The 25350-nt window shown below is 43.8% G+C and overlaps 1 protein-coding gene across 1 annotated transcript in view; it reads right to left on the bottom strand.

Moving 5' to 3' along the window:
- Window positions 1-233: 233 nt before the first annotated feature.
- Window positions 234-25350, bottom strand: part of TNNC1 (troponin C1, slow skeletal and cardiac type) — a 38310-nt gene continuing 13193 nt past the window's right edge. The window contains exons 2-6 of the mRNA XM_083176991.1: window positions 8285-8315; window positions 7227-7373; window positions 5994-6108; window positions 2680-2816; window positions 234-377 (exon numbers count right to left, since the gene is read on the bottom strand). Coding sequence (XP_083033117.1) covers window positions 346-377; window positions 2680-2816; window positions 5994-6108; window positions 7227-7373; window positions 8285-8315 — 462 coding nt within the window. The 3' untranslated portion in view covers window positions 234-345. The remainder of the gene's footprint in view (window positions 378-2679; window positions 2817-5993; window positions 6109-7226; window positions 7374-8284; window positions 8316-25350) is intronic.

The following is a 25350-nucleotide window of genomic DNA, read 5'->3' as shown; positions in this document are numbered from 1 at the left end:
AATATAAATAAAGACTCAATAAAAAAGGGTGCAACAGGGAGGAGCTGGGGGGTTGCTTGCCCCGGGGGAGGGGGGGGGGGGAGGAGAGACACATTACTGCCTTGCCATAGATGAAGTATCCTACTTTCAAGCACAGTTGGCAAGTATGAAATAGATTTTTTGCTGGTTCCCTCAATCAACCCTTATAGGAAATGAGTGAAGAAAGCAGACACAAATGATGATGTCAGGTACGGTTTGGTGCAAAAATGTATTTTCTTTAATATATTTAATTACAATAAATTTAAATTGTGTACACTTATTGTTTAATTAAGGTATTTTAGGGGATGGTCAGAGGTAATCTTCAGTCTATTCCACACCTTTCATAAACTCCAGGAATTCTGCAAAACATAACATAGAACTCATATGAACATTGGCATGTAATAGTAAGCAAGGTTGCACATGTACTTATGGCCTGATTCTGGTTGGCTCGGTAAGCTGCAAAGATTGCAGCTTTCCATGCGCCAGAGAGGTTGCTCTGCCGAATACCTGCACCCCCCACTGCCGTTTCCACTCGCAACCATGCGAGGGGATGTGTACCCTTGCATGCTGCTTCTTCCTTCGCATGCCACTCCTGCCTTCCAAATAAAAGTCATCCTCAACTGACTATTATTAGCAGGTGCCAGGATGAAGACACATCCTGTGACGTCAGCCGCTTGCCCCTGGCGGGCATTAGCCTGCCTGAGTACCCATGGGAACACCCAGCATTTTTTAATGGGGATTCCCATGGCCCAGTGCCATCACCGCTCCCGTCTGTCCCATCCCTCCCTCCCTGCTGTGAATGACCTGATGAGGGAGTAACACACCGTGACCGTTCACAGTCGGGGTTTGCACATGCGCAGAAATATGCATGTGCAAACTCTGACCATCGAGACAGGGGCCAACTTCGGATCACTGCGTGGGATCCAGATTCGGCCCCTTGCTTACTTCTAGGACTTTCTCTCTGGGAGGTATGGCTACAATATACAAATCATCATGACCCCTTTCCTTACAGTACAGTGCCACAATTCATGGCATCATGTAGCAGGTGGTACATGATCAGGCAGTTTGCAATGACTTGTGTCATTGAGTATTGACACCACACACTTCCCCAGAGAACTGTCAGGGTTCCTGGCTCTCGTGGTACTGAGGGACAGATGTATGAAGTAGTGATAAGATAGAAGTGAGCCAGTGGAGAATTTGCCCATAGCAACCAATCAGTACTGAAGTAACATCTATAATTTGCATACTTTAAAATTATACAGAGCAGCTGATTGGTTATCACTGCTTCATACAGCTGCCCCTGAGTCTCCTGAAGATTCTGTGAGAGTAGGAAAGTCTGAAGGTTACAGCAGCATGTTTGGTGGCTACTGCAAAGACAATATTCAGGACATTATAAACACATATACAGTATTACAGCTGATGCTTTTGTCTTCTGAATAACACATCTTAATCAACAAAAACATTTTATGTTTACCGTAAAAGAAATTGTTGCTTAGCAACTGTGCTCTGCAAAGAAAAAAATTCTTTCCCTCTAATTTTGGATATATAATGTATAATTAAGAATACAAAAGGAGAGCATGCAACATATTACCTAGTTTGACTTATTTTTACTATAGTTCTATGATAGAGCTGAGAAAGTTTACATTTTGCTAATTAAATCTATATCATTAAGTGTAATATAATTAAACGAAATATACTTACAGGTCTTAGCAAAATATGATCTGTTGCTAATAATGCTTAAGACTAGTGGGGTAACCAGAGGTTTAGAAGCCCTTAGCATACAGTACTCTCAAGGTAGGCCTCATATTTGATTTCTATAAACCTTTAGGTCTACATACAGTATTTTATCATATCCTAATAATTTCTGTATCCTGCATATTAGGAGGCAGTTAAAACATATAGCATGGGATGTTCTAACATCCGCAGCCCTGTTCGCCCCCCTTCGCCGGCCACCGCATTCTAAATGACCGCATATGATCTAACATATGTGGTCATTAACACAAGGGACAGCTCTTGCGATAAGAGCTGTCCCTTGCGATGCGGCGCCGGTGCTGGACTTCCGGGAGTGGGTGGGTGGGTCTCTTTCACCTTGTAGGGCCCTAAATATTTGCCAGTCTACCCACAGTGTAGTTATGGTACTGATTAAGAGTTAAGTCACTGGATCATCCTTCTGCTTACAATACTGTGTAGCTGATCACTTGCTTCCACCATCATATACCTTCAAACTTAAGGTAATGTGGCATTCTGCTGTTATTGTTACTAGGGATAGATTCAGAAGTGGATGGCAATTTGATTTGGTCACAGTGGACCTACGTTTATATATCTGTACTTGGGCAGGAGCCACACTGTGCATTTGCAGATCAGGTCCTAAGACAACAGGTGCAGGCATTGGATGATTGACAGTCTGCAGCCATTTGGCAATGGGGAGGGGGAATTTTCAGGAAATGGTGATGTGTTGACCATTTGTGTGTCATGCAGAAGCCTGTGGCAGCATCTTTGTTGCCCGAGTCACTGGCCTGGGAAGCTGATGCGCCATACACACTACCTTTTTTAAAAAGAATATTGCTCAGAAAGGCCATATGCACACTCCTGTACATCGTTAACGACCACCAATCTTAACATTTCCAGTATCTTAATTATAACCTTTCACTGGATACCTACCATCATAATCAATTCTCTCATCATTATTTTTATCCCCATCTCTCATAAGTTCCTCAAGATCATCATCTGTGATGGTTTCACCAGTTGCTTCTAACATGTTTTTCAACTCCTCAAGGTCAATATATCCATCTGCGTTTCTGGAATAATACAGAAATCTGGTAATTTATTTATTTATTTATTAACAGTTTCTTATATAGCGCACACAGATTCCGCAGCGCTTTACAGAGCATAGTTATAATCAAAAACACATAACAAATTACATTACAAGACAGTTTAGGACAAGTACATGGTTAATACGGATAGTTGCATCAGGGGACAGGACACTGAAGCAATCATCAGGGTGGCAGTGGTTTATATATTCTAAGAAAGGCACATGAGGAGAGAGGGCCCTGCTCGTGAGAGCTTACATTCTAAAAGGGGAGGGTTAGACAGACAGGGGTGACACAGAAGGGGAAGAAGTGAGCATAAACAGTAGGTTAGGATGAGAGATGGTCAGGTTTTATGCAGGAGGGTGGGAAGATGACAGCTTAGTCTTTGATATTTTAAGTCTAAAGAAGCGCTGAGTCATCCAAGAGTAGACAGCAGAGACACAGTTGGAGATATGAGTGAGGATAGAGGGAGAGAGATCAGGAGAGGAGAGGTAGATTTCAGTGTTATCAGCATAGATGTGATAGCGGAAGTCGAGTGAGCACATAAGCTCACCCAGAGAGGATATATAGAGAAAGAGGACACCTACTATCAATGGAAGAGCAGGAGAGGTGAGGTCATTAGAGGTACAGCTGGTCATTTTCAAAACTGACAGTGCAAGTACAAGCTTTAACAGTGATAGTAAAAGTTGTTTGCAGATGTAAAATGCTGATGTTATGGTTGAATTGCCAGATTAAGCAGCCAGGAGTAGTATGTTGTGTGAATGAATTTAACACACTCAAAGCAGACTTTGGTTTTCTCCGTTGTTGTTTTGTCCCTCAGTTTCACTTTGGTTTAACGCTGGTATAACGCTGTAGTTATGAATCAGTTTTCCCACTTTAATAACGGCCCACTTCAATCTAGGCCCACAGTATGCAATGACTGCTTAAGTACTCTAACAATGCATGAGTTCCCAATTCCCAATAATTGGAATCCACTCACTCAGTCCCCACCCCCTACAACACATAGCAATAAAAGTGGCTTAGAAAAACAAAACTAGCATTCCAGGATACTATATATCATCTAGAATAAAAACAAATTCCTCCCTACACACAGGCTAGGTACTGTTGTAAAGTACACAGAGGAGATGTTCAGTGTGTTACCTAGAAGTACAAATCAATCCCACACAATAGATGTAATGCTCTGCAGTACAGAGGAGATGTTCAGTGTGTTACCTAGAAGTACAAATCAATCCCACACAATAGATGTAATGCTCTGCAGTACAGAGGAGATGTTCAGTGTGTTACCTAGAAGTACAAATCAATCCCACACAATAGATGTAATGCTCTGCAGTACAGAGGAGATGTTCAGTGTGTTACCTAGAAGTACAAATCAATCCCACACAATAGATGTAATGCTCTGCAGTACAGAGGAGATGTTCAGTGTGTTACCTAGAAGTACAAATCAATCCCACACAATAGATGTAATGCTCTGCAGTACAGAGGAGATGTTCAGTGTGTTACCTAGAAGTACAAATCAATCCCACACAATAGATGTAATGGTAATTCGGAATGGTCACATACTAAAAGAGAATAATAATCTCTACCAATGTAAAATGAAGAACTTGTTTCAATACGAAGATGTTTTTCTCTTTCTGAGTTTTTTTTTTATATAAAAATGCTTAATTTCATTCAAGAACATGGACAGTGCAGAGAAATCATAGATTTATCCTGCCATCCCTCTATTTGCAAATTGCTTGCTAAGGAGTATCAGTTTATTAAACTATAATAAAATAATCTTATCATAGTTTGAGTAAAAATCATAATGCCATCGCATGATAGTGTTAAATGTTCTTACTTTCAGGGGTGCCAGGCACGTTCTTCAGTTAGGGGAGTCAAGATAAAATCTCAGTATAGTGTACATAACTTCCGTCCACTTTAGAGGGGTGGTTGGCTTGTGATGAATCCTCAAGAAATCTAAGGAGTTGGAGCCACTGTGGAGGAGGGGGTGGGGCTGCTAAAAAGGAGGAGGAGGAGGAGGCGGCACTACAGAGGAGGCTAGGAAGCTGACAATTGTAGACGGAGGGAGGTGGTATGATGGGAAAAGGTGGCCAGCAATGGTATGTGGCACAGTGACAGGGAGAGGTGAGTCTCTGACTTTCAAGAAACAGGAAGGGCTGTGCATTTTAGGAATATACTCCTGCTGCATGCCCCCTGCACTGCTTCAGAGGAAATGTGTAGTGTGGTGGCAGTGGTATTTCATATGACAACTCCCCTCTCCTCTGCTTCTCCAGTATCTGCACCTCTCTCAGGTTTGGGAGGACTGAGCTGCCACAGCCTTTGCCTCCTCATTCTGACACCACTGGTAACCATGCATCTGAAACCTCTCATTATTCTGCACATGTGTAAGCTGTCAGCTCACACAGATCCAAACAACATAACAGCAGTGACCACCTCCGAAACTCTGCTGTTTTCAGCAGCAGAGTTTTCTGAGGCAGCACACGCTGCGGGGGACAAAGAGGCGGCAGTAATGTAGAGGCGGGACATTGCGGGTGACAGTGACACAGAGGTGGCAGTAACATAGAGCTGGGCAGGCGGAGGTGGGAGCTATCAGCGCTGGAAAAAAAGCCCATACAATGAATGGGCAGCCTGTGATTGGTTGAGCACTCTCTCAGCCAGTTAGCAATTGGCTGAGAGAGCGCTCAGCCAATCACAGGCTGCCCATTCATTGTATGGGCTTTTTGTTTTCAGCACTGACAGCTCCCACCTCCCCCTGCCCAGCTCTATGTTACTGTCACCTCTGTGTCACTGTCCCCCGCAATGTCCCTGTAGAATCCGCTGCCTCTGTACTACTAGCAGCGTCCTCCCCCCAGCCGCTTCGCAGTGCACCCTTCCCGTCACCTCGATGTCCCCCCACCCCCCCTGCTCCCTCCACCTTGCAGCTCCCCGGGAGTTGCATATGATACATTGCATGCGATGTATCATTTGCAAAACTTGGCACATCAAGTGCCAAATCGTGTGTCCCCCTCCCGGGGAGCTGCAGGGCGAAATCAGGTCCGACTAATGTATGGGGGCCTATAGAATACACAGGCAAGACAATTTTGACTATGCGGCACAGTGTGGTATATTTGGCCTATGGACAAATATATTTATATAAATATATATGCAGATTGTAAGTATTGCCCTTACTTGTCAAACATGCGGAAAAGGTCTGCTAATTCTTCTTCTGATTTTCCTTTGCTGTCATCTTTCATACACCGGACCATCATAACCAAGAACTCGTCAAAGTCTACAGTTCCACTACCTGAAGTGAGGACATTTCAATGAGAACAATTCTACACACATAATGTAGTAACAAAGTAACATAGAAACATAGGTATTTTTTCAACTTCACCAACTACTGTAAGTCCACTTCTATTTACATGTTCAGTCAGATTTCACAGATTAGAATATCTACAGAACTATTTTCTGCAGGAGAAGCCACAATCTGAGAAACAACTGCAGAAATTATATTGTGGTACAGTATCATTGATTGAGCCAAATTATGCTACTTTGAAGGCAGGGCCACCTTAATATATAACAAACCGAAACAAGATTTGGATAACAGTGAGGGTAATCGTAGGAGGCGCTTGTCATGTGCTGTTTTCACAATAAAAGCAGCTGCTGAATAACAGGATAGTCTTGCATGTATATACAGTAAAGAAAAAAATAAATTATGCCAATCTGCATTTAATAGTGTACCCCTAGATAGTGACCATTAGGTAAGGCTGTTCCTATTATGCCTTCTGGGAATATATGCAGATGTGTATGTGTTCTTAATGGGTCAAATATATATTATGTTTGTCTAATTTATGTGTATATTTAAAAAGATGATAAAGATACTCTTTATGGTTATGGTCAGGGTTAGCCATGCATAGCAGCTAAACTTGACCAACCTAATGAGAGCGATAAGAAAAGGCATGTTTAAAAGCTGAAAAGTTGTTCAGCTCACCATCCCCAGGAGGCATGAGCTGAAATGCCGGCACAGGCAGCCAACTGCGCTGCGCTATTAGTGCCGGGATGGAGATCCTAGAAGGGATCTGAAATAACTCTATGTTCTCTGCTCTGAAACCTATTTGAAATGTGATTACTTTTCAACTGAATGTTGAAAATAAAATAATCAGTTTTCCTTGACTCAAATTTGTGGTTCAAAATCTGCAACTCACATTTACAGGAATGCTCGCAAACTCATTGCTCACAGATCTGCAAACACTACTGTGTTTAAAATGTGATGTACCTCAGTTTATGCTTGAATTCATACTAAAAATAGTTAAATTGTAACTGTTTGCGCCTGTTTGTATATCATTAATAATAATAATAGTAATAATAATAATACTCATTTGATATTTAAGTAAAATGTTATGAACAAAATGAAAAACTGACCGTCCTCATCCACCTCATCTATCATCTCCTGCAGCTCCTCGGGGGTTGGGCTCTGGCCAAGCATTCTCATTACTTTCCCAAGCTCCTTGGTACTGATGCATCCATCTTCAGCATCTTGAACAAAGATGTCAAAAGCTGCTTTAAATTCTGGAAAAAAAATTTTTTTTATTAATTTATCTTGTCAATAGCTTTACAATTTATCACTTTAAGGTCAAAACATGTACATATTGTCATAGACTTTATATCAAATGCCTTTCCAAACCTATGGCCAGTGGTAGATTTGTATTCTTTCTCCAGCACTGATTGATAGCTTGATAGTAATCCAAGCCTGCCAGAAGGAGACATCAGGAGGCTGCAGTAGCAGATCAGAGGACCTGTGCTCATCTGCAGACAGGCAGGAAGGGTGTGGGGTAGACAGATATATATAGGGAGATTTAGCTCAGGGGGTTGATGACATTGATGACACTGCTATAGAGGGAAGCAAACTGTGTCCTAGGATGCAGTGTTGGATCATCTCTGACACCATTGTCCATCTGGGTGACCCATGGGGTTGGGCACACCAGACACCGCAGCTGCTACCTTAAGGCCATCTACCACCACCTTACCACCCACAAAACGGCATCAGACTGTCAATTTCTGGCATGTGGAGAAAGTGTCCTGCGCAATATACTGATAATCAAATTTGCAATGGACAAGGCTACTCTGACCACATATGACGTACCCCCAGAGTTTTTTGTGTCTGTTAGGTTAAATGTGCCAAATTGGACAACAAAATTGATACATATCTGACAACATTAACCCTAGTGAATTTGTCAAAATAGGTGTAAAAATTGCCAAGAAAACATTTTTAATCATCATCATGACCTGTAATGTTTATCGTATATAGGAAATAATTTCTATATAATCTTTTTTAACATCATTTTTTATTTGAGTTTATACAAATGTGAGCTACGTTAGTATCTTTAGCTGATATTTTGGCACTCATTGGGTTAAAATTAAATTATTGAAACATTGTTAAACCTGTATTTATAAGAACAGACATTATTTTTGATATTTACCATTTTTCTGCTCCTCCGTAAGTTGCTCAACCTGTAAAAGAGAAAGGAAAACATTCAGTCTAACACTATCATTTTCATAATTTTTTACTTCCTCATCAACCATCCTCAGAAAGGTCTTCATACGTGGATTATTGGGTGGTGGATGAAACCTAATAGTTTCTTAAACATCTCTTTGCTCTTGAATCACCTTCTAACTATCAAAAAGTCTAGGAGCTTGAGTTTCCGGACCATTCTTGGGTTGATTTCACCAGTTCCCGGCAAAACAGGCCATGAAATTGGCCAAAATCAAGTGACTACGATATACCCTCAGGTCCCATGCGCAGTGGAGATCGGACCGGCATGCAGGTCTGACCTCGGACCCTCCTCCCGCGAACAGGGGTTGCATATGATCCATCACATGTGAAAGGATTGCATGTGATATATTACATGCAACCCTGCCGCCTGGGAAGGCCCTGGATGGCTCGAGAGGTATTGGCTGGTCGTACTTCTGTGAGAGTTCGCAGTAGTGTATGGCCAGCCTTACATAACATTAATATATCTATCTAATGCCCCGTATTGCTTATAGATGCAAAATTGAATCAAAATCGAATTGAAAATAACTCTGAATCGAATCGTGTTAAATGCCTTTGATGCAGATTCGATCTCGATGCGTGGCACAGGATTAAAAGCAGAAACAGACTTGCCTGGCATGTCTATTTCTGCTTTGATCTTGAAGATTGAAGGCAGTTATATGCTGCAGCATTTTCCCCTCCCTCCATCCACATGCCGTCCTTCCTTCCCTCCCTCCTGTTCGATGCTGGCACCCGCATCGCATCAAAGCGTGTGTACACACCATATCTATCTATCTTTATATATACTTGAATTTGTAGTCCTTTAAGTGTTGACAACTTGACCAATCATTCTTTTACCCACCATGTGTGGGGGCTCAACCTGTTTGCAGCCACCTTTAGGGTTATATGGGCAGTAAACCACTAGGATTTTCCTTCTTATAAAATGATTCAGTAGTATGTCTCACAGTGATTTATTATTGTATTTTTCGGAAAAGCATATATTCAGGTCATCTGAGATCTCTAAAGTAATCTATTCTACAAGTGAAAACATGTTACATGTTCCTAGCTCCCTCCTTTGGAAGAGAGCAGCCATGTCAGTACAACAGGGGCACAGCATCAAGGTATTTTGGTGGTGTAGAGGGCGTGGAGGCATGTTCACATCATCATGGTCCCATCCCCACCCTACAATGCTCAGATTACTGGTGTTGTAGAGTGGGGGGTGGGGTTACTATAACACAATTCAGTGCAAATTGTGTCATTGCTCCACCCACTTTCACTAGGTATGCAGTGGCTGGGGGGGGGGGGGGGTTGTATGGATGGTTGAGAGGTGGGGGGCTGTGTGGTGTTGGCAGGTTCCGGGAGATTTGCCATCCTTTGTAGGGGACCAGGAGGGCCACCTAATTTTTGGGAGTCTCAGCCATTTAAGGAGGGTAAGCAAGTGTGCAACAGTGTCATGAATGCCTTTATCTGAATCCTTAAACTCAAATAATTATGTCCATAAAACTCTTTAATACAGTATGTAAATAAATGTTTTTCCACTGAGCACAGTTATAGACAGGGCAGTTGACAGCCAGGTGCTTTTCAGGGGCGTGGCTGAACTATGGGAGGCGTGGCCATGCATCGTTACAAAGAAATACAGAAAAAAGAGCACCCTGAGACGTTCGCTCAGGCGGAGGTGGGAAGGGGGAAGATAGTGGGCTGTCACATGGGAACACCCTCCTGGCATGCCTACAAAAATGGTGGGTGCACCCAGAAAAACACCTGGGCATCCTTATGTGCACGCAAGCATTTCGAAGCCTGCTTGGGGAGGCCGGCTATCGTTACATGACATCAGCACCCGCCCCGAATTCGGCCATGTTCAGGGCACAAAAAAAAACAGTCCATATTGACTTTTATTTGCGAACGGGTAAAAAAATCAGTTGATGGTGAGAGACGATTGAATGATTTTTCGGTACTTGTGGAGTATCACGGCTCCCATCGTATGGCATCGTATGCCATATGTAGTGGCATACGATGGCATACGATGCGATACGATTTTTACCGATTTTTGAGCATTTTTGCTCAAAAATCGTATGAGAATAGAAAGTGTGGCGAGCGCAGCGAGCCACCGAGCCCGAAGCGTGGCGAGCGCAGCGAGCCCCGCGTGGGGACGCGGATACCTGTGAAGCCCGCGAGGGGACGCGTATAGCTGTGAAGGTATCCGCGTACCCTCGCGGGGCTTGCTGCGCTCGCCACGCTTCGGGCTCGGTGGCTCGCTGCGCTCGCCACACTTTCTATTCTCAACTCCACGCCGACGTGGATAGTGGGTGTATGAAAAGGTCGTAGGACGCGTACCGCCGCCCCTCGCGGGCTCGCTGCGCTCGCCACGCTTCGGGTTGACGTTGATAGTGGGGGTGGTGCACTATGAAAAATGGCATTTGGGGGCATTTCACAAGTTTAATACACATTTCAATGCATTCTGATGCATTTCAGTGCAAAATCGTGTGCGATCGCATCGCATCGCATGCGATTTGATCGTATGCGATGCGATTTTTAGCATAAAATCAGCATACGATGAAGGTCGTGGGAGCCGTGATACTCCACAAGTACCGATTTTTCTACCGTAAGGCTGCATGTGAATGTATGTGCAAGTGTACACATCCAATCGCATGCTGGCGGGGACATTCGTGTGGTGGCTGGGGGCTGGCGTTCACTCACCCGGTGGGCAGCATTTACCAGCTCGCTTAGCAGTGAATGTACACTGCTTAGCGAGACAACCTGAATCAGGCCCTAAAGCTGGATATACAATTTAAGATTTTGTATATTCTTTTCCCATCTGACTGGTTGTAATGAAAATCTGGGAATTTCTTAGGTGCAAATGACAATTGACTATTTGCACCCAAACATGGAAAACAGACAAAAATGGTAATTTAGGCAAATTGGAGAGATACTATTAATTTAACCAATTTAGGCAAATGACAATGTTTTTGCCCATTTTCCAGCTTTTGGGAGCAAATGGTTGATTGTAGTTTTTCCCAGTCATTATCAGATTTTGGAACCAACCGGCCAGATTCTTAATTTATTAATAATTTAAGAATTCAATTTAAATTAAATAATTTAAGAATAATAACGTATTATTCACAATATCGTCTAGTGGGGACACTCAATATCATTAACGATGCATGCTTCCTTCCGTGTATCGTTAACGATGATTGATGTCTTCCAAACATGCTATTAGGCAATATAGCCAAGTGACCTGCATGTTTAGTGGGCCCGGTCCGATATCGGTATCTCAAGACATGTAACATTTAAAAACCAGGGAAATGTAAAGTGTCTAAAGTTACAAGCTATTGAAGGTATACCAGTCTCTAAAGAGGTGGGGATCGGTTCTTGAATTTATGTAAAAGAGAGGCGTTTGGATTTTCTCTTTGGGGACGTTGACCCCGCTCGGTCTTAATGAGTCAATTGAACTTAATTGTTTAGGTTCATGAAATTAATAAACTAGTTGTCTCTAAGAATGTACTGGCTAAAATTAGAACTCTATAGATGTGTGCATATATGCATTATGTGTACGTATGTGAGTTTATATATTTATGGATATTCTCTGTATCTGATTATAACTATTTAGTGCTAGTCAATGTATTTCTGACTGACTTGGTGACGTTTCTCTTTAAAATATTGGATTCAAATACTGGTTTATTATATTGGTGTAAACATTAATTGCTCCTTTCCCTCCCCCCCCCCTTCCCCCACCCCTATAAAATGTTTAATTTATTTTACGTATTTTACTACATATCCCTCCTCTCTGTCATTACTAAATGTGCACTTAATGCATACTTATTATACATTAAAATAGAATAAAGTAATAAATAAATGTAGTTTATGAAAAATATAACTTTGGTACATAGACGCGGTAGATGGGATAAGAACCCGGGACCTTGTGATCTGTGTCGCAGCGGCTCTATGGAGTGCACAACACAACAGTCCCATAACAACAATGGATTTGTCTTGACATTAAAACCTTTACCCTATTCTTCTTGCTTGGTATATAGTGTGATTCTTAGTACAGGTTAAGTATCCTGTATCCGTACATCTCTTATCCGAATTATTCCAAAAACCGTGGTTTTTGGAATCATTCAAATTTTTTTTTTTAACCCCCCCTAACCCTCTTTTCATACTTACCAAGTCCCCGGGCGTCCACAGCAGGCCTCCGGCATCTTCTCCAGGGTCTTCAGCGGTCCCAGGAATGCATTGCGCGAGTGTGCGCGCACGCCGGTGACCTCACCGGTGCGCGCGCACACTCGCGCAATGCATTCCTGGGACCGCTGGAGACCCAGAGAAGATGCCGGAGGCCTGCTGTGGATGCCCGGGGACTGCGTGGACGCCGAGGGACCACCGGACACCATCAGGGGACAGGTAAGTATGCCTAAAAAAAAAATGATTCCAAAAACCGAAAAATTCCCCTATCCGGAATGCTCGTGGTCCCGAGCATTTTGGATAGGGGATACTCAACCTGTAGTATATTATTTTATTGTTTCCTTATACCTCTTTTTATAAACTGAGACAGTCTTAGACTAAAACAGATTAAAATGGATTTTATGTGTCATGGTACATATATATTTATATATGTCTGTTAGAAACTTGCCAGAGTAACACCTACATTTTTTTTTTTTTTATATACCGTTGTATTGAGACCGGTAAATAGGTCCACTCATTGGTCATCTCACGGCTTGACTACTGTAATGCTCTTCTCACCGGCCTTGCTCAATCCCAACTAGCTCCTCTCCAATCTGTCCTCAATGCTGCAGCCAGGCTTATCTTCCTCTCCCGCCGCTCTAATTCTGCTACTCCCCTTCAACAAAATCTGCACTGACTTCCATTCCCCTACAGAATCCTCTTCAAACACCTCACACTCACATACAGGGCCATCTCTAATTCCATTGCTCCATATATCTCTAACCTCATCTCCATTCATACACCCTCCCGCCCTCTACGGTCAGCTGACGACTGTCGTCTCTCCTCCACCCTGATCACTGCTTCCCATGCTAGAGTACAGGACTTTGCCCGTGCTGCACCCCTTCAGTGGAACGCACTCCCTCGCTCCATTAGACTCTCCCCGACCTTGCAAAGCTTCAAACGGGCACTGAAAACTCACCTATTCATCAAAGCGTACCCTTCCACTGCATAAACCAGCTGGTTCTCCGACCCCTTGCCTGTTTCCTGTTTACATCCTGCTATCTAACCACCACCCCCTCGCTTGCACCTCTTGTAATCTGTCTATCTCCCCTTCCTACTAGATTGTAAGCTCCTCCGAGTAGGGCCCTCTTCCCTCCTGTTGTCAAAGCCCACTTCTCTTCACATTTCACTCACAGCTCTCCTTTACTCCAACACTCAGTGACCATCTTCGTCTGCATACTCCTCTCCATCATTGGCCTCAAGCCTCTAGTTGTATGTTGATTGAGTCCTCACTACTTATATCCAAGCTGTAATGTGTATTGATCTGTGGCGCTCTTTATTTGTACTGTATTTTTGTTATTTATTCAATGTTATGCCAAGTTTTGTTTCCCTGTATTGTTCCTTTGTACGGCGCTGCGAAACACTTGTGGCGCCTTATAAATAAAATTATAATAATAATAATAATAATAATAATAATAGGTCTGTCTAATTACTGCAGGTGATATGGTTGATTGAAGTTGCCTCTTGATTGGTCAATGGACCTTTAAAAATGGTTCCCACAGTAAAGGGAGCATTCTTCTGATGAAACCGCCACACACAAAGGCGGAGAAACGCGTCAAGACTCTCGAATTGTCCAGGAATCTCTCTGCTAATCCAGGTACTATTGATGAAGCAAACATGGATGATATACAGATGGGGCAGGTCCCATCTTGGCAGGGGATGGCGCTGGCGTCGCCAGCCGCCATCCCCCGCCAGCACCATGGCGATGGTGAGAAGGGGACGCGCGCGCACGAGAGGCACATGCGTCCCCTTCCGACGGTGCTTCCATCCGTTCCCCCGGGTCCCCGCCGGCTTGCCGGCGGTAACCCGGGGTCCCCGCCGCCTGCCCGCATCCCCCCCTAACACCCCCTAACCCTGTCCGTCTCACTGAGGCGGAGACGGACAGGGTTTCCGTCACGCTGGCGACTGAGACGCGCGTGCGCGTGAAACGCACGCGCGTCTATGATTATTCGCTGGCGCGGCTGCTGGCGGGTCGCCAGCGCGGACGTTCTGGCGATCCGCCAGCCAGGATGGGACCTGCCCCATCTGTAGTGATCACACTGTGACTGGACTATCCTATCAGTAGCAGGCTGTGTTCTATCTTTCCCTGGCACCCGCCAGAGGAGTAGCGTGGGGCATTGAAGTCTTCCTGCCTGTATCAGCAGCAGGACTCTGCTCCACTGTTATACAGTGACCATGACGCTGAGGGCAGTCACATCACACTGAGAGCCGGACGCTGCCCCAGTTACACTCAGTGCATACCAAGAGTGTGACGAACGGCAGCAGAGGCCGCACAGTACTAGCATCGGGTGGATATCAATCTTTCGATTGGGAGTTTGGAGGACTATAACCAAACGCACCGCACCTGCTATCCACAGCAATTAACAAAATAAACATCGGGACCCGGTAAGCTCCGGGGCTGCTGCCTCACAAAGTATTGCCTTAAGACCAGGGCCGGATTTGTGCCTAGGCCCGTGCCTCACATTCTTTTAAATAGCAGCATGGCAGAGAAGTTGGGAAGCGGCAAGTGACAAGCGGCGCCGCCGCTGACATGATTCATCATATGTCAGTGGCAGCATCGCTCGTTACCCGCGTTACCCTCCCGCTCTGCCATGCACACAGTACATCACCGGCGGTGGCTGCCTGTATCCAAGGGTCCCCCTGCGTCTTCGCTGAGTGAGCTGATTTGCTCAGGCTCACTGCCCCCAGCGCCCATTGGCTACTGTATACACACAGCCTATTGGCTGCTGTGTATCCAATGGGCGTGGAAAGCAGCTGAGCTAAGCTCATCCTGTGCTCAGTCAGTCAGTGTCTGAGAGACTGACTGAGACACAGTAAAGTTATTACTCAGACTCCCAGCCACCTTCCCTCCATGTCCTCCATAGATACACAGAGAGAGAGAGGGTGCAAATGCACTATGCTATCATTACCTTATAATATAATATATAATAGGTTGTTGGTATATCATTGGCCAGTGATATTGGCCTGTCCACCACGCCGAAGGTAGGATGGAAGCCGGAGCCAGGGATATCAGCGTGATGAGTGCCTTGTGATACCCGCTTTTCTTCTGGTCCCGGCGTCTCCTCCTGATATCCCTTGCTCCGGCTTCCATCCTACCTTCGGCGCAACCCAGCGTCCTCGGCAGCCCTGGTTCCGGATCTCCTGGTATTCACCGTGCAGCTGTTTGCCCCGGGAATTTACATTTCTCCATGTGGTAACCAGCCCACAGTGCACTTGGTACGAGCAATTGTATTTTAAATTGTCTGGAGAATCAGTGTGTTTCCCCAATAAATCTTGTTTTATCTGCACCATGGAGCGTACCTGTCTTTTCTGTTTTTCATATATATATATATATATATATATATATTCCAAATCCCCCATCCAGGCCCAGGCGATAAGAATGGCACTCAGAGACTTTCAATGGTTTCAAAAAAACTTTATTGAAAAAGGTTTTATCTCTAGGCTCATTTTACCTTTACAGTATACTGGCAAGTTAGGACTCATACCTTAATAATGATTACATTAAAATAGGGGGGGGGGGGGGGGGGGGGCAAAATGTTGTGCCTAGGGGCAGCCTGACCCCTAAATTCGCCCCTGCTTAAGACTGCATAAGTACTCTGTGTGGGAGGACATATCCACTACAATGTGACACTTGGATAAGTATAGTATACATACAGCATCTATTGCGTTATCCAAAAATTCAACTGACTTCAAGATATACCTGGTAGCTATACATTTAACTCTCCTGCTTGGCTGGAAACAAAATATCTAACCACAGATACAATTGCTGTAATGAATACACACTATCCAACTGCTATATGAGTTATCAGTGTGGTTTGAAGAGAGAATTGAGATCTGGACACCACTATTCAATGTAATCAGTGGACTTTGAATATAAGGGGTGCAAAATTCTGTATTACCTTGATTACCAGAAAGTAATTATAATTGAGGCTGTATTGACCTTATATTATTTTATGCATTTTTAAATGTGTATGATTGTGATCACTATTTGTAGTTTATAAGAATAAAATTTATATTTTAGTAGTAACTACTAACTAGTGTCACTAGTGCGCTTTCTCAAATATCTTTTAGATATTCTGTATAGTTATCCAGCTACCTCGGTGCAACCTTTTGCCCTAAAAACAATATTGTGAGGTGTAAAGCTTTTCACCGCCATTCGACAAAGCCAAATCTCGGCGACAAATCCAAATCCAAATCTGGATATAGGGGTGAAAGCTCACCCCTAAATTAACCCCTTCCCGACATTTGACGTACATTTACGTCATGGCCGGGATGTACTTCCCGACACATGGCATAAATGTACGTCATGACTTTAAACTGTCACTGCGTCTAGAGACGCAGTGACAGAGGGACGATGTCTGCTGTCCCTGACAGCAGACATGTCCCTGCATGCCCAGGGGGGGGCTGCGATGCCGCCCCCCCGTCGGCGATCGCTGTGATTGGCTGTTCAGTGTGAACAGCCATTCACAGCGTTTTCCTGTGTTACCAGCGAATCAGACGCTCGGTAACACAGGTGTCAATCACCGCCGGGCGTCAGGGGGCATGAGGGGGTCATCGGTGACGACGACACCTCACCCCACCTGCCCCCAAGGCTGTGATTGGTCCGTGGGACCCACGGACCAATCACAGCCAAGGCGCGACATTTAAACTAACGGTGACTGCGCTGCAGACGCCATTCCGGTCTGGAATTGCGTGCAGAGCGGTCACCGTGCCTATCTGCCGTGATACTGACCTGATCCTTGCAAATACTTACCTGATCCTTGAAAATACCTTACCTGATCACCTGATCACTGCTTGTAGCGTGCTGGATGCTTCCTGGATCTGACTTCTTGTGACTTCCTGCTGCTGCTGCAGTGTGGTAGAGAGATAGAGAGTGATAGATAGTGATAGATAGTGAGAGATAGAGAGATAGTGATAGAGAGTGCTATATTTTGTGTCTGCTACCCCCCCTTTTTGGGGCTGCAGGGTTTTTTTTTATATACAGTATATAACTGTCAGTGCTGCTGCTGCAGTGTCATAGAGTGATAGATAGTGATAGATAGTGAGAGATAGAGAGATAGAGAGATAGTGATAGAGAGTGCTATATTTTGTGTCTGCTACCCCCCCTTTTTGGGGCTGCAGGGTTTTTTTTTATATATATAACTGTCAGTGCTGCTGCTGCAGTGTCATAGAGTGATAGATAGTGATAGATAGTGAGAGATAGAGAGATAGAGAGATAGTGATAGAGAGTGCTATATTTTGTGTCTGCTACCCCCCCTTTTTGGGGCTGCAGGGTTTTTTTTTATATATATAACTGTCAGTGCTGCTGCTGCAGTGTCATAGAGTGATAGATAGTGAGAGATAGAGAGATAGATAGAGAGAGATAGATAGAGAGAGATAGTGACAGAGAGTGATAGAGAGTGCTATATTTTGTGTCTGCTACCCCCCCTTTTGTGCTGATCAGTATATCTGTGCTGATCAGCAACTTTTTGGGGGTGCAGGGGTTTTTTTTTTATATATATACCTGCCAGTTGCACTGTCAGTTGCACCAAAGGTTGTGCACCTGCTGCCCCTCACTGGTAATCAGTGTCGCATCACTGATCACCTTTTTTTTTTTTTTTTGAGCGTGCAGTGGGGTCTTTTTTTTATTTTTTTTGATCAAATTTTTTTGATCAAATTCCTGTTGCCTTTGAGCGCTGTTCAGTGACGGACGTTACTGACCAACATCTGTGCTCAATTTTTGGCGCAGGACCTTTTTTTTTTCTGCACTACATACACACTACACACTACATACTACATTGAAATAAAGTTTGTACCCCCCCTACACTATACACGTGTTGAAACATTTCACTACCAGAAACACAAAAATAAAAATGGCATCCCAAATGTCATCCCAAATGTCATCCCAAATGTCATCCCAGTCATCCAGAAGAATGTATTCAGCGGAGGAGGCATATGCCATGCTTGCCTCTGACTCTGACACAGCCAGTGAGGCAAGCGGGAAATTTGAAGGATTCATCTTAAGCTCCTCTTCCTCCTCTAGTGATGAGGGACCCCCTCAAAGACGCCCCCGTAGAGCAGCTGAGACCCCCCCCCCCAATAATTGATCTCGTATGGACCCCACCACCAGACAATTTTGAGCCCCAGGTTCCTGAGTTTTTGGCCATCCCAGGAATCCAATTTAATTCCACAGGTCTCAGAGAAATTGACTTTTTCAAATTATTTTTCTCTGATGATTTTATAAATTTAAAGGTGGACCAAACTAATTTATATGCCCAGCAGTTTATTGCTCAAAACCCCACGTCATCATTTGCTAGGTGGACCCCTGTAGATGCAGTAGAGATGATGACGTTTTGGGGTCTGGTGTTTCATATGGGCATAGTAAAAAAGCCAGAAATTAGGCAATATTGGAGTACAGATGTTCTGTACAGCACCCCACTTTACCGTATGGCCATGACCCAGAATCGTTTTGAGTTAATCCTTAAATTTTTGCATTACAACGATAATGCACAGTGCCCACCCAGAGATGATCCCACCTTTGACCGGCTATTCAAAGTCAGGCCGGTCATTGATCACTTCAGTGCCAAATTTGAAGAGATGTACATCCCAGATAAATTAATTTGCATAGACGAGTCCCTTATACATTTTAAAGGAAGGGTTAAATTCCGCCAGTACCTTCCCAGTAAGAGGGCAAGGTATGGCATAAAAATGTATAAGCTGTGTGAAAGCACCTCAGGGTACACCCACAGGTTTAGGGTATATGAAGGGAAGGATTCAAGAATTGAACCGCCAGAATGCCCCCCCTCCCTCATAGGTGTTAGTGGAAAAATTGTCTGGGATTTAGTGCACCCCTTCCTGGATAAATAATAATAATAATAATAATAATTTTATTTATATAGCGCTCTTTCTCCAATAGGACTCAAGGCGCTTAACAGATAGAATGAATGTAATACAGTACAGGAACAATAAAGTACAGAAAAGCTTTTCATAAACAATACTTAAGGGACTGAAGGAAACGCTTGAGTAAATAGGAAAGTCTTGAGTCTGTTTTTAAAGCATTCTAGAGTTGGGGTCTCTCGAACTGTGCGGGGAAGTGAGTTCCATAAAGTCGGAGCTGAATGGCTAAAAGCTCGACCCCCAGATGAATTACGGGAGATCCTAGGTACTGCTAAAAGTCCTTCATCTACAGACCGCAGTAATCGGGTGGGACAGTATGGAATCAGAAGCTGCTTCAGGTACCTTGGACCTTGGTCATGTAGGGCTTTGAAACTCAGTAGAGACTCAGTAAAGGTTATCACCTCTATGTGGATAACTTTTACACCAGCATCCCCCTGTTTAAGGCCCTTGGTTCAAGAGGTACAGCAGCTTGCGGTACTGTGCGCAAGAACCAAAGAGGCCTCCCAAAAACGCACATTGCCCAAGTAATGAGAAGGGGTGAAAGCAGGGGAATATGCACCGAAAATATGTTGTTGGTCAAATATAAGGACAAGAGGGATGTCCTTATACTGACAACAATTCACGGAGACAGTACCACCTCCGTCCCTGTACGAGGTACCAGTACCCACACCTCAAAACCTAATTGTATCCTGGATTACAATAGGTACATGGGCGGAGTGGATCTTTCAGATCAGGTACTGAAGCCGTACAGTGCCCTGCGGAAAACAAAAATCTGGTACAAGAAGCTGGCCGTGTATATCATCCAGATGGCACTGTATAACGCTTACGTGCTATTCCGTTCTACCAGCCAGAGGGGGACATTTATGCACTTTCAAGAGGAAGTCATAAAGGGCCTAATATTTGGGAACCAGCAGGCAGAGGGCCCCAGTACTTCTAGTACTGGCCCCCGTATTGTACCAGGGCAGCATTTTCCTGATGAAATCCCCTCCAATGGAAAAAAGGGCAGGACACAAAAAAGGTGCAAAGTTTGCTATAAAAAGGGAATAAGAAAGCAAACTATTTTCCAGTGTGACACTTGCCCCGACAAACCCGGCCTATGTATAAAGGAGTGTTTTAAAATATACCACACATCTATGGATTTTTAGGTTCATCATTTCACCGTGCTTCGGGGGTCTTGCTAATGCGACATAGCACCCACCATTCATTCCACCAGAATCTGAGCCGCAAAATCCAAAAATCACTCCTTCCCTTCTGAGTCCTGCCATGCACCCAACTGGTATTTTTTGGTCACATGTGAGGCATTGCCGTACTCGGGAGAAATTGGGGCACAGATTTTGGGGTGCTTTTTCTCCTTCATACCTTATGAAAATGAAAAATTTTGAGCCAGAACTGCATTTTTGTGTAAAGAAAATGTAATTTTTCATTTTCACTGCCCAGTTGTATCAAAATTGGTGAAACCCCTGGGGGTTTGAAATGTACACTATACCCCTAGATGAATTCCCTGAGGGGTGTAGTTTGCAAAATGGGGTCACTTGTGGGGGGGTTCCACTGTATTGGTGCTTCGGGGGTCTTGCTAATGCGACATATCACCCACCAAAATTCCACCAGAATCTGAGCTGCAAAATCCAAATATCACTCCTTCCCTTCTGAGTCCTGCCATTTTTTTGGTCACACATGAAGCATTGCCGTACTCGGGAGAAATTGGGGCACAGATTTTGGGGTGCTTTTTCTCCTTCATACCTTATGAAAATGAAAAATTTTGAGCCAGAACTGCATTTTTGTGTAAAAAAATGTAATTTTTCATTTTCACTGCCCAGTTGTATCAAAATTGGTGAAACCCCTGGGGGTTTGAAATGTACACTATACCCCTAGATGAATTCCCTGAGGGGTGTAGTTTGCAAAATGGGGTCACTTGTGGGGGGGTTCCACTGTATTGGTGCTTCGGGGGTCTTGCTAATGCGACATAGCACCCACCAAAATTCCACCAGAATCTGAGCTGCAAAATCCAAATATCACTCCTTCCCTTCTGAGTCCTGCCATTTTTTGGTCACACATGAAGCATTGCCGTACTCGGGAGAAATTGGGGCACAGATTTTGGGGTGCTTTTTCTCCTTCATACCTTCTGAAAATGAAAAATTTTGAGCCAGAACTGCATTTTTGTGTAAAAAATTAAATTTTTCATTTTCACTGCCCAGTTGTATCAAAATTGGTGAAACCCCTGGGGGTTTGAAATGTACATTATACCCCTAGATGAATTCCCAGAGGGGTGTAGTTTGCAAAATGGGGTCACTTGTGGGGGGCTTCCACTGTATTGGTGCTTCGGGGGTCTTGCTAATGCGACATAGCACCCACCAACATTCCACCAGAATCTGAGCTGCAAAATCCAAAAATCACTCCTTCCCTTCTGAGTCCTGCCATGCACCCAACTGGTATTTTTTGGTCACATGTGAGGCATTGCCGTACTCGGGAGAAATTGGGGCACAGATTTTGGGGTGCTTTTTCTCCTTCATACCTTATGAAAATGAAAAATTTTGAGCCAGAACTGCATTTTTGTGTAAAAAAATGTAATTTTTCATTTTCACTGCCCAGTTGTATCAAAATTGGTGAAACCCCTGGGGGTTTGAAATGTACACTATACCCCTAGATGAATTCCCTGAGGGGTGTAGTTTGCAAAATGGGGTCACTTGTGGGGGGGTTCCACTGTATTGGTGCTTCGGGGGTCTTGCTAATGCGACATAGCACCCACCAACATTCCACCAGAATCTGAGCTGCAAAATCCAAAAATTACTCCTTCCCTTCTGAGTCCTGCCATGCACCCAACTGGTATTTTTTGGTCACATGTGAGGCATTGCCATACTCGGGAGAAATTGGGGCACAGATTTTGGGGTGCTTTGTCTCCTTCATTCCTTGTGAAAATGAAAAATTTTGAGCCAGAACTGCATTTTTGTGTAAAAAATGTAATTTTTCAGTTGCACAGCCCAGTTGTATCAAAATTGGTGAAACCCCTGGGGGTTTGAAATGTACACTATACCCCTAGATGAATTCCCTGAGGGGTGTAGTTTGCAAAATGGGGTCACTTGTGGGGGGGTTCCACTGTATTGGTGCTTCGGGGGTCTTGCTAATGCGACATAGCACCCACCAACATTCCACCAGAATCTGAGCTGCAAAATCCAAAAATCACTCCTTCCCTTCTGAGTCCTGCCATGCACCCAACTGGTATTTTTTGGTCACATGTGAGGCATTGCCGTACTCAGGAGAAATTGGGGCACAGATTTTGGGGTGCTTTTTCTCCTTCATTCCTTGTTAAAATGACAAATTTGGAGCCAGAACTGCATTTTTGTGTAAAAAAATGTAATTTTTCATTTTCACTGCCCAGTTGTATCAAAATTGGTGAAACCCCTGGGGGTTTGATATGTACACTATACCCCTAGATGAATTCCCTGAGGGGTGTAGTTTGCAAAATGGGGTCACTTGTGGGGGGGTTCCACTGTATTGGTGCTTTGGGGGTCTTGCTAATGCGACATAGCACCCACCAACATTCCACCAGAATCTGTGCTGCAAAATCCAAATATCACTCCTTCCCTTCTAAATCCTGCCATGCACCCAACTGGTATTTTTTGGTCACATGTGAGGCATTGCCATACTCGGGAGAAATTGGGGCACAGATTTTGGGGTGCGTTGTCACCTTCATTCCTTGTGAAAATGAAAAATTTTGAGCCAGAACTGCATTTTTGTGTACAAAAATGTAATTTTTCATTTTCACTGCCCAGTTGTATCAAAATTGGTGAAACCCCTGGGGGTTTGAAATGTACACTATACCCCTAGATGAATTCCCTGAGGGGTGTAGTTTGCAAAATGGGGTCACTTGTGGGGGGGTTCCACTGTATTGGTGCTTCGGGGGTCTTACTAATGCGACATAGCACCCACCAACATTCCACCAGAATCTGAGCTGCAAAATCCAAAAATCACTCCTTCCCTTCTGAGTCCTGCCATGCACCCAACTGGTATTTTTTGGTCACATATGAGGCATTGCCATACTCGGGAGAAATTGGGGCACAGATTTTGGGGTGCTTTGTCTCCTTCATTCCTTGTGAAAATGACAAATTTGGAGCCAGAACCGCATTTTTGTGTAAAAAAATTAATTTTTCATTTTCACTGCCCAGTTGTACCACAATTGGTGAAACCCCTGGGGGTTTGAAATGTACACTATACCCCTAGATGAATTCCCTGAGGGGTGTAGTTTGCAAAATGGGGTCACTTGTGGGGGGGTTCCTAACTTTTAGCATCTTATGGTGCCTAGAAACCTACATGGTGCCTAAAAAATAATCTCATAAAAAGGAGGCTCCAAAATCAAGTAGGTGCTCCTTCTATTATGAAGCCTGTGGTTTGGTCAACGTGCACACTAGGGCCACATATAGGATATTTATGAAAACAAAAGAATTGGGGGAATCAATTTTTAGTCACATTTCTCTAGTAAAATGTACTGTGTTCCTTAGAAAAATGTATTAAAATTGCAAATCTGCAAAAAAAATGAAATTTTGAAATTTCACCTACACTTTGTTTTAATTCCTGTGAAACACCTAAAGGGTTAACAAACTTCCAAAATGCTGTTTTGAATACTGTGAGGGGTGCAGTTTTTGAAATGGCATCATTTATGGGGGTGTCTCACATACAAGTCCCTCAAAGTCACATCAGAACTGAACTGGTCCCTAAAAAAATCAGTGTTTGAAATTTTCTTGAAAATTTGAAAATTTGCTATTCATATTGTAAGCCTCCTAGTGTCCAAAAAAATTAAAAGGAAGTTGAAATAATGATGGAAACATAAAGTAGACATATGGTCTATGTTAGTTATTAACTATTTTGAGTGGTATGATTATTTGTCTCACAAGCAGAAAATTTAACATTTTGCAAATTGCTAAATTTTCCATTTTTTTCCGACATTTTTGGTATTTTTCACAAAAAACACAGACTGTATCGACGAAAATTTACCACTAACTTGAAGTACAATGTGTCACGAAAAAACAATCTCAAAATCACTGGGATAAGTAAAAGCAAAAAAAAGTTATCCCCACTTAAGTGATACATGTCAGATTTGAAAAAAAGGGCTCTGTCAGGAAGGCAAAAACATGCTGTGTCAGGAAGGGGTTAAGGCAATGCAGGGGTTAAATGCTGTTGTAGTGAAGTGATTGCCTCCATGTGTTATCTATTATAATTTTCCTCTTGTAGTATTCCAATGATAAATGAAGGGAGAGATAGCCAACATTATGGGCTATTTCAGACACAATTATTTTGTCTCTACAGAAATAAAAGTACAGATTTTTACTGTGGATTGTATTCGATTTAACAGAGGATTAACAGAGGATTCAATGTCAGTTTTCAGACAACATGAACAGGGCAGTTCCCCCATTTTACAGCAACAAATAACCACTGTAAAGGACTTAACATAATAAAACACATGACAATATCCATGCTTTCACACACAATGGTGTTAGTTGTCTGTTTCCCTTCTCTGCACAGTTTATAGAGTAACTACTGTAAGGCAGCCCCAGCTGCCGCTTGGGGGAGCAAGCCACAGTGGGGTCTATGTGGGCGCCAGCACCCGCTGGACGCGCTGACATGATGCTGCCTGCCACTGCCCACTGGTTGAGGACTGGAGACGAGTCAGCCGCAGCGCGGGTGCGGCCATGGCAGAGACAAGAAATCCCTCCCACTGATTCAATTGACTGTACACAGAGCCGGCTATTGGCTACTGTGTACAGGATGGGCGTGCAGGTGGGCGTGCTGGGGTGGCCTGGGATGCATCGGAGCCAAGGGAATCAGCAGTGTCTGCTGGTTTCTCTTCCTCTATCGTGCTTCAGCTTCTCCGTTATGCATGTGACATCATCACCTCATGCTGGGGAAACACGCTGGAGAGGAGCACACATT

The sequence above is a fragment of the Crinia signifera genome, chromosome 3 (genome assembly GCF_055691185.1).
Source record: "Crinia signifera chromosome 3, ASM5569118v1, whole genome shotgun sequence".
Classification (NCBI taxonomy): Eukaryota; Metazoa; Chordata; class Amphibia; order Anura; family Myobatrachidae; genus Crinia; species Crinia signifera.
Note: the sequence above shows the minus strand (reverse complement) of the source record. Positions and strands in the feature narration are given on the sequence as shown.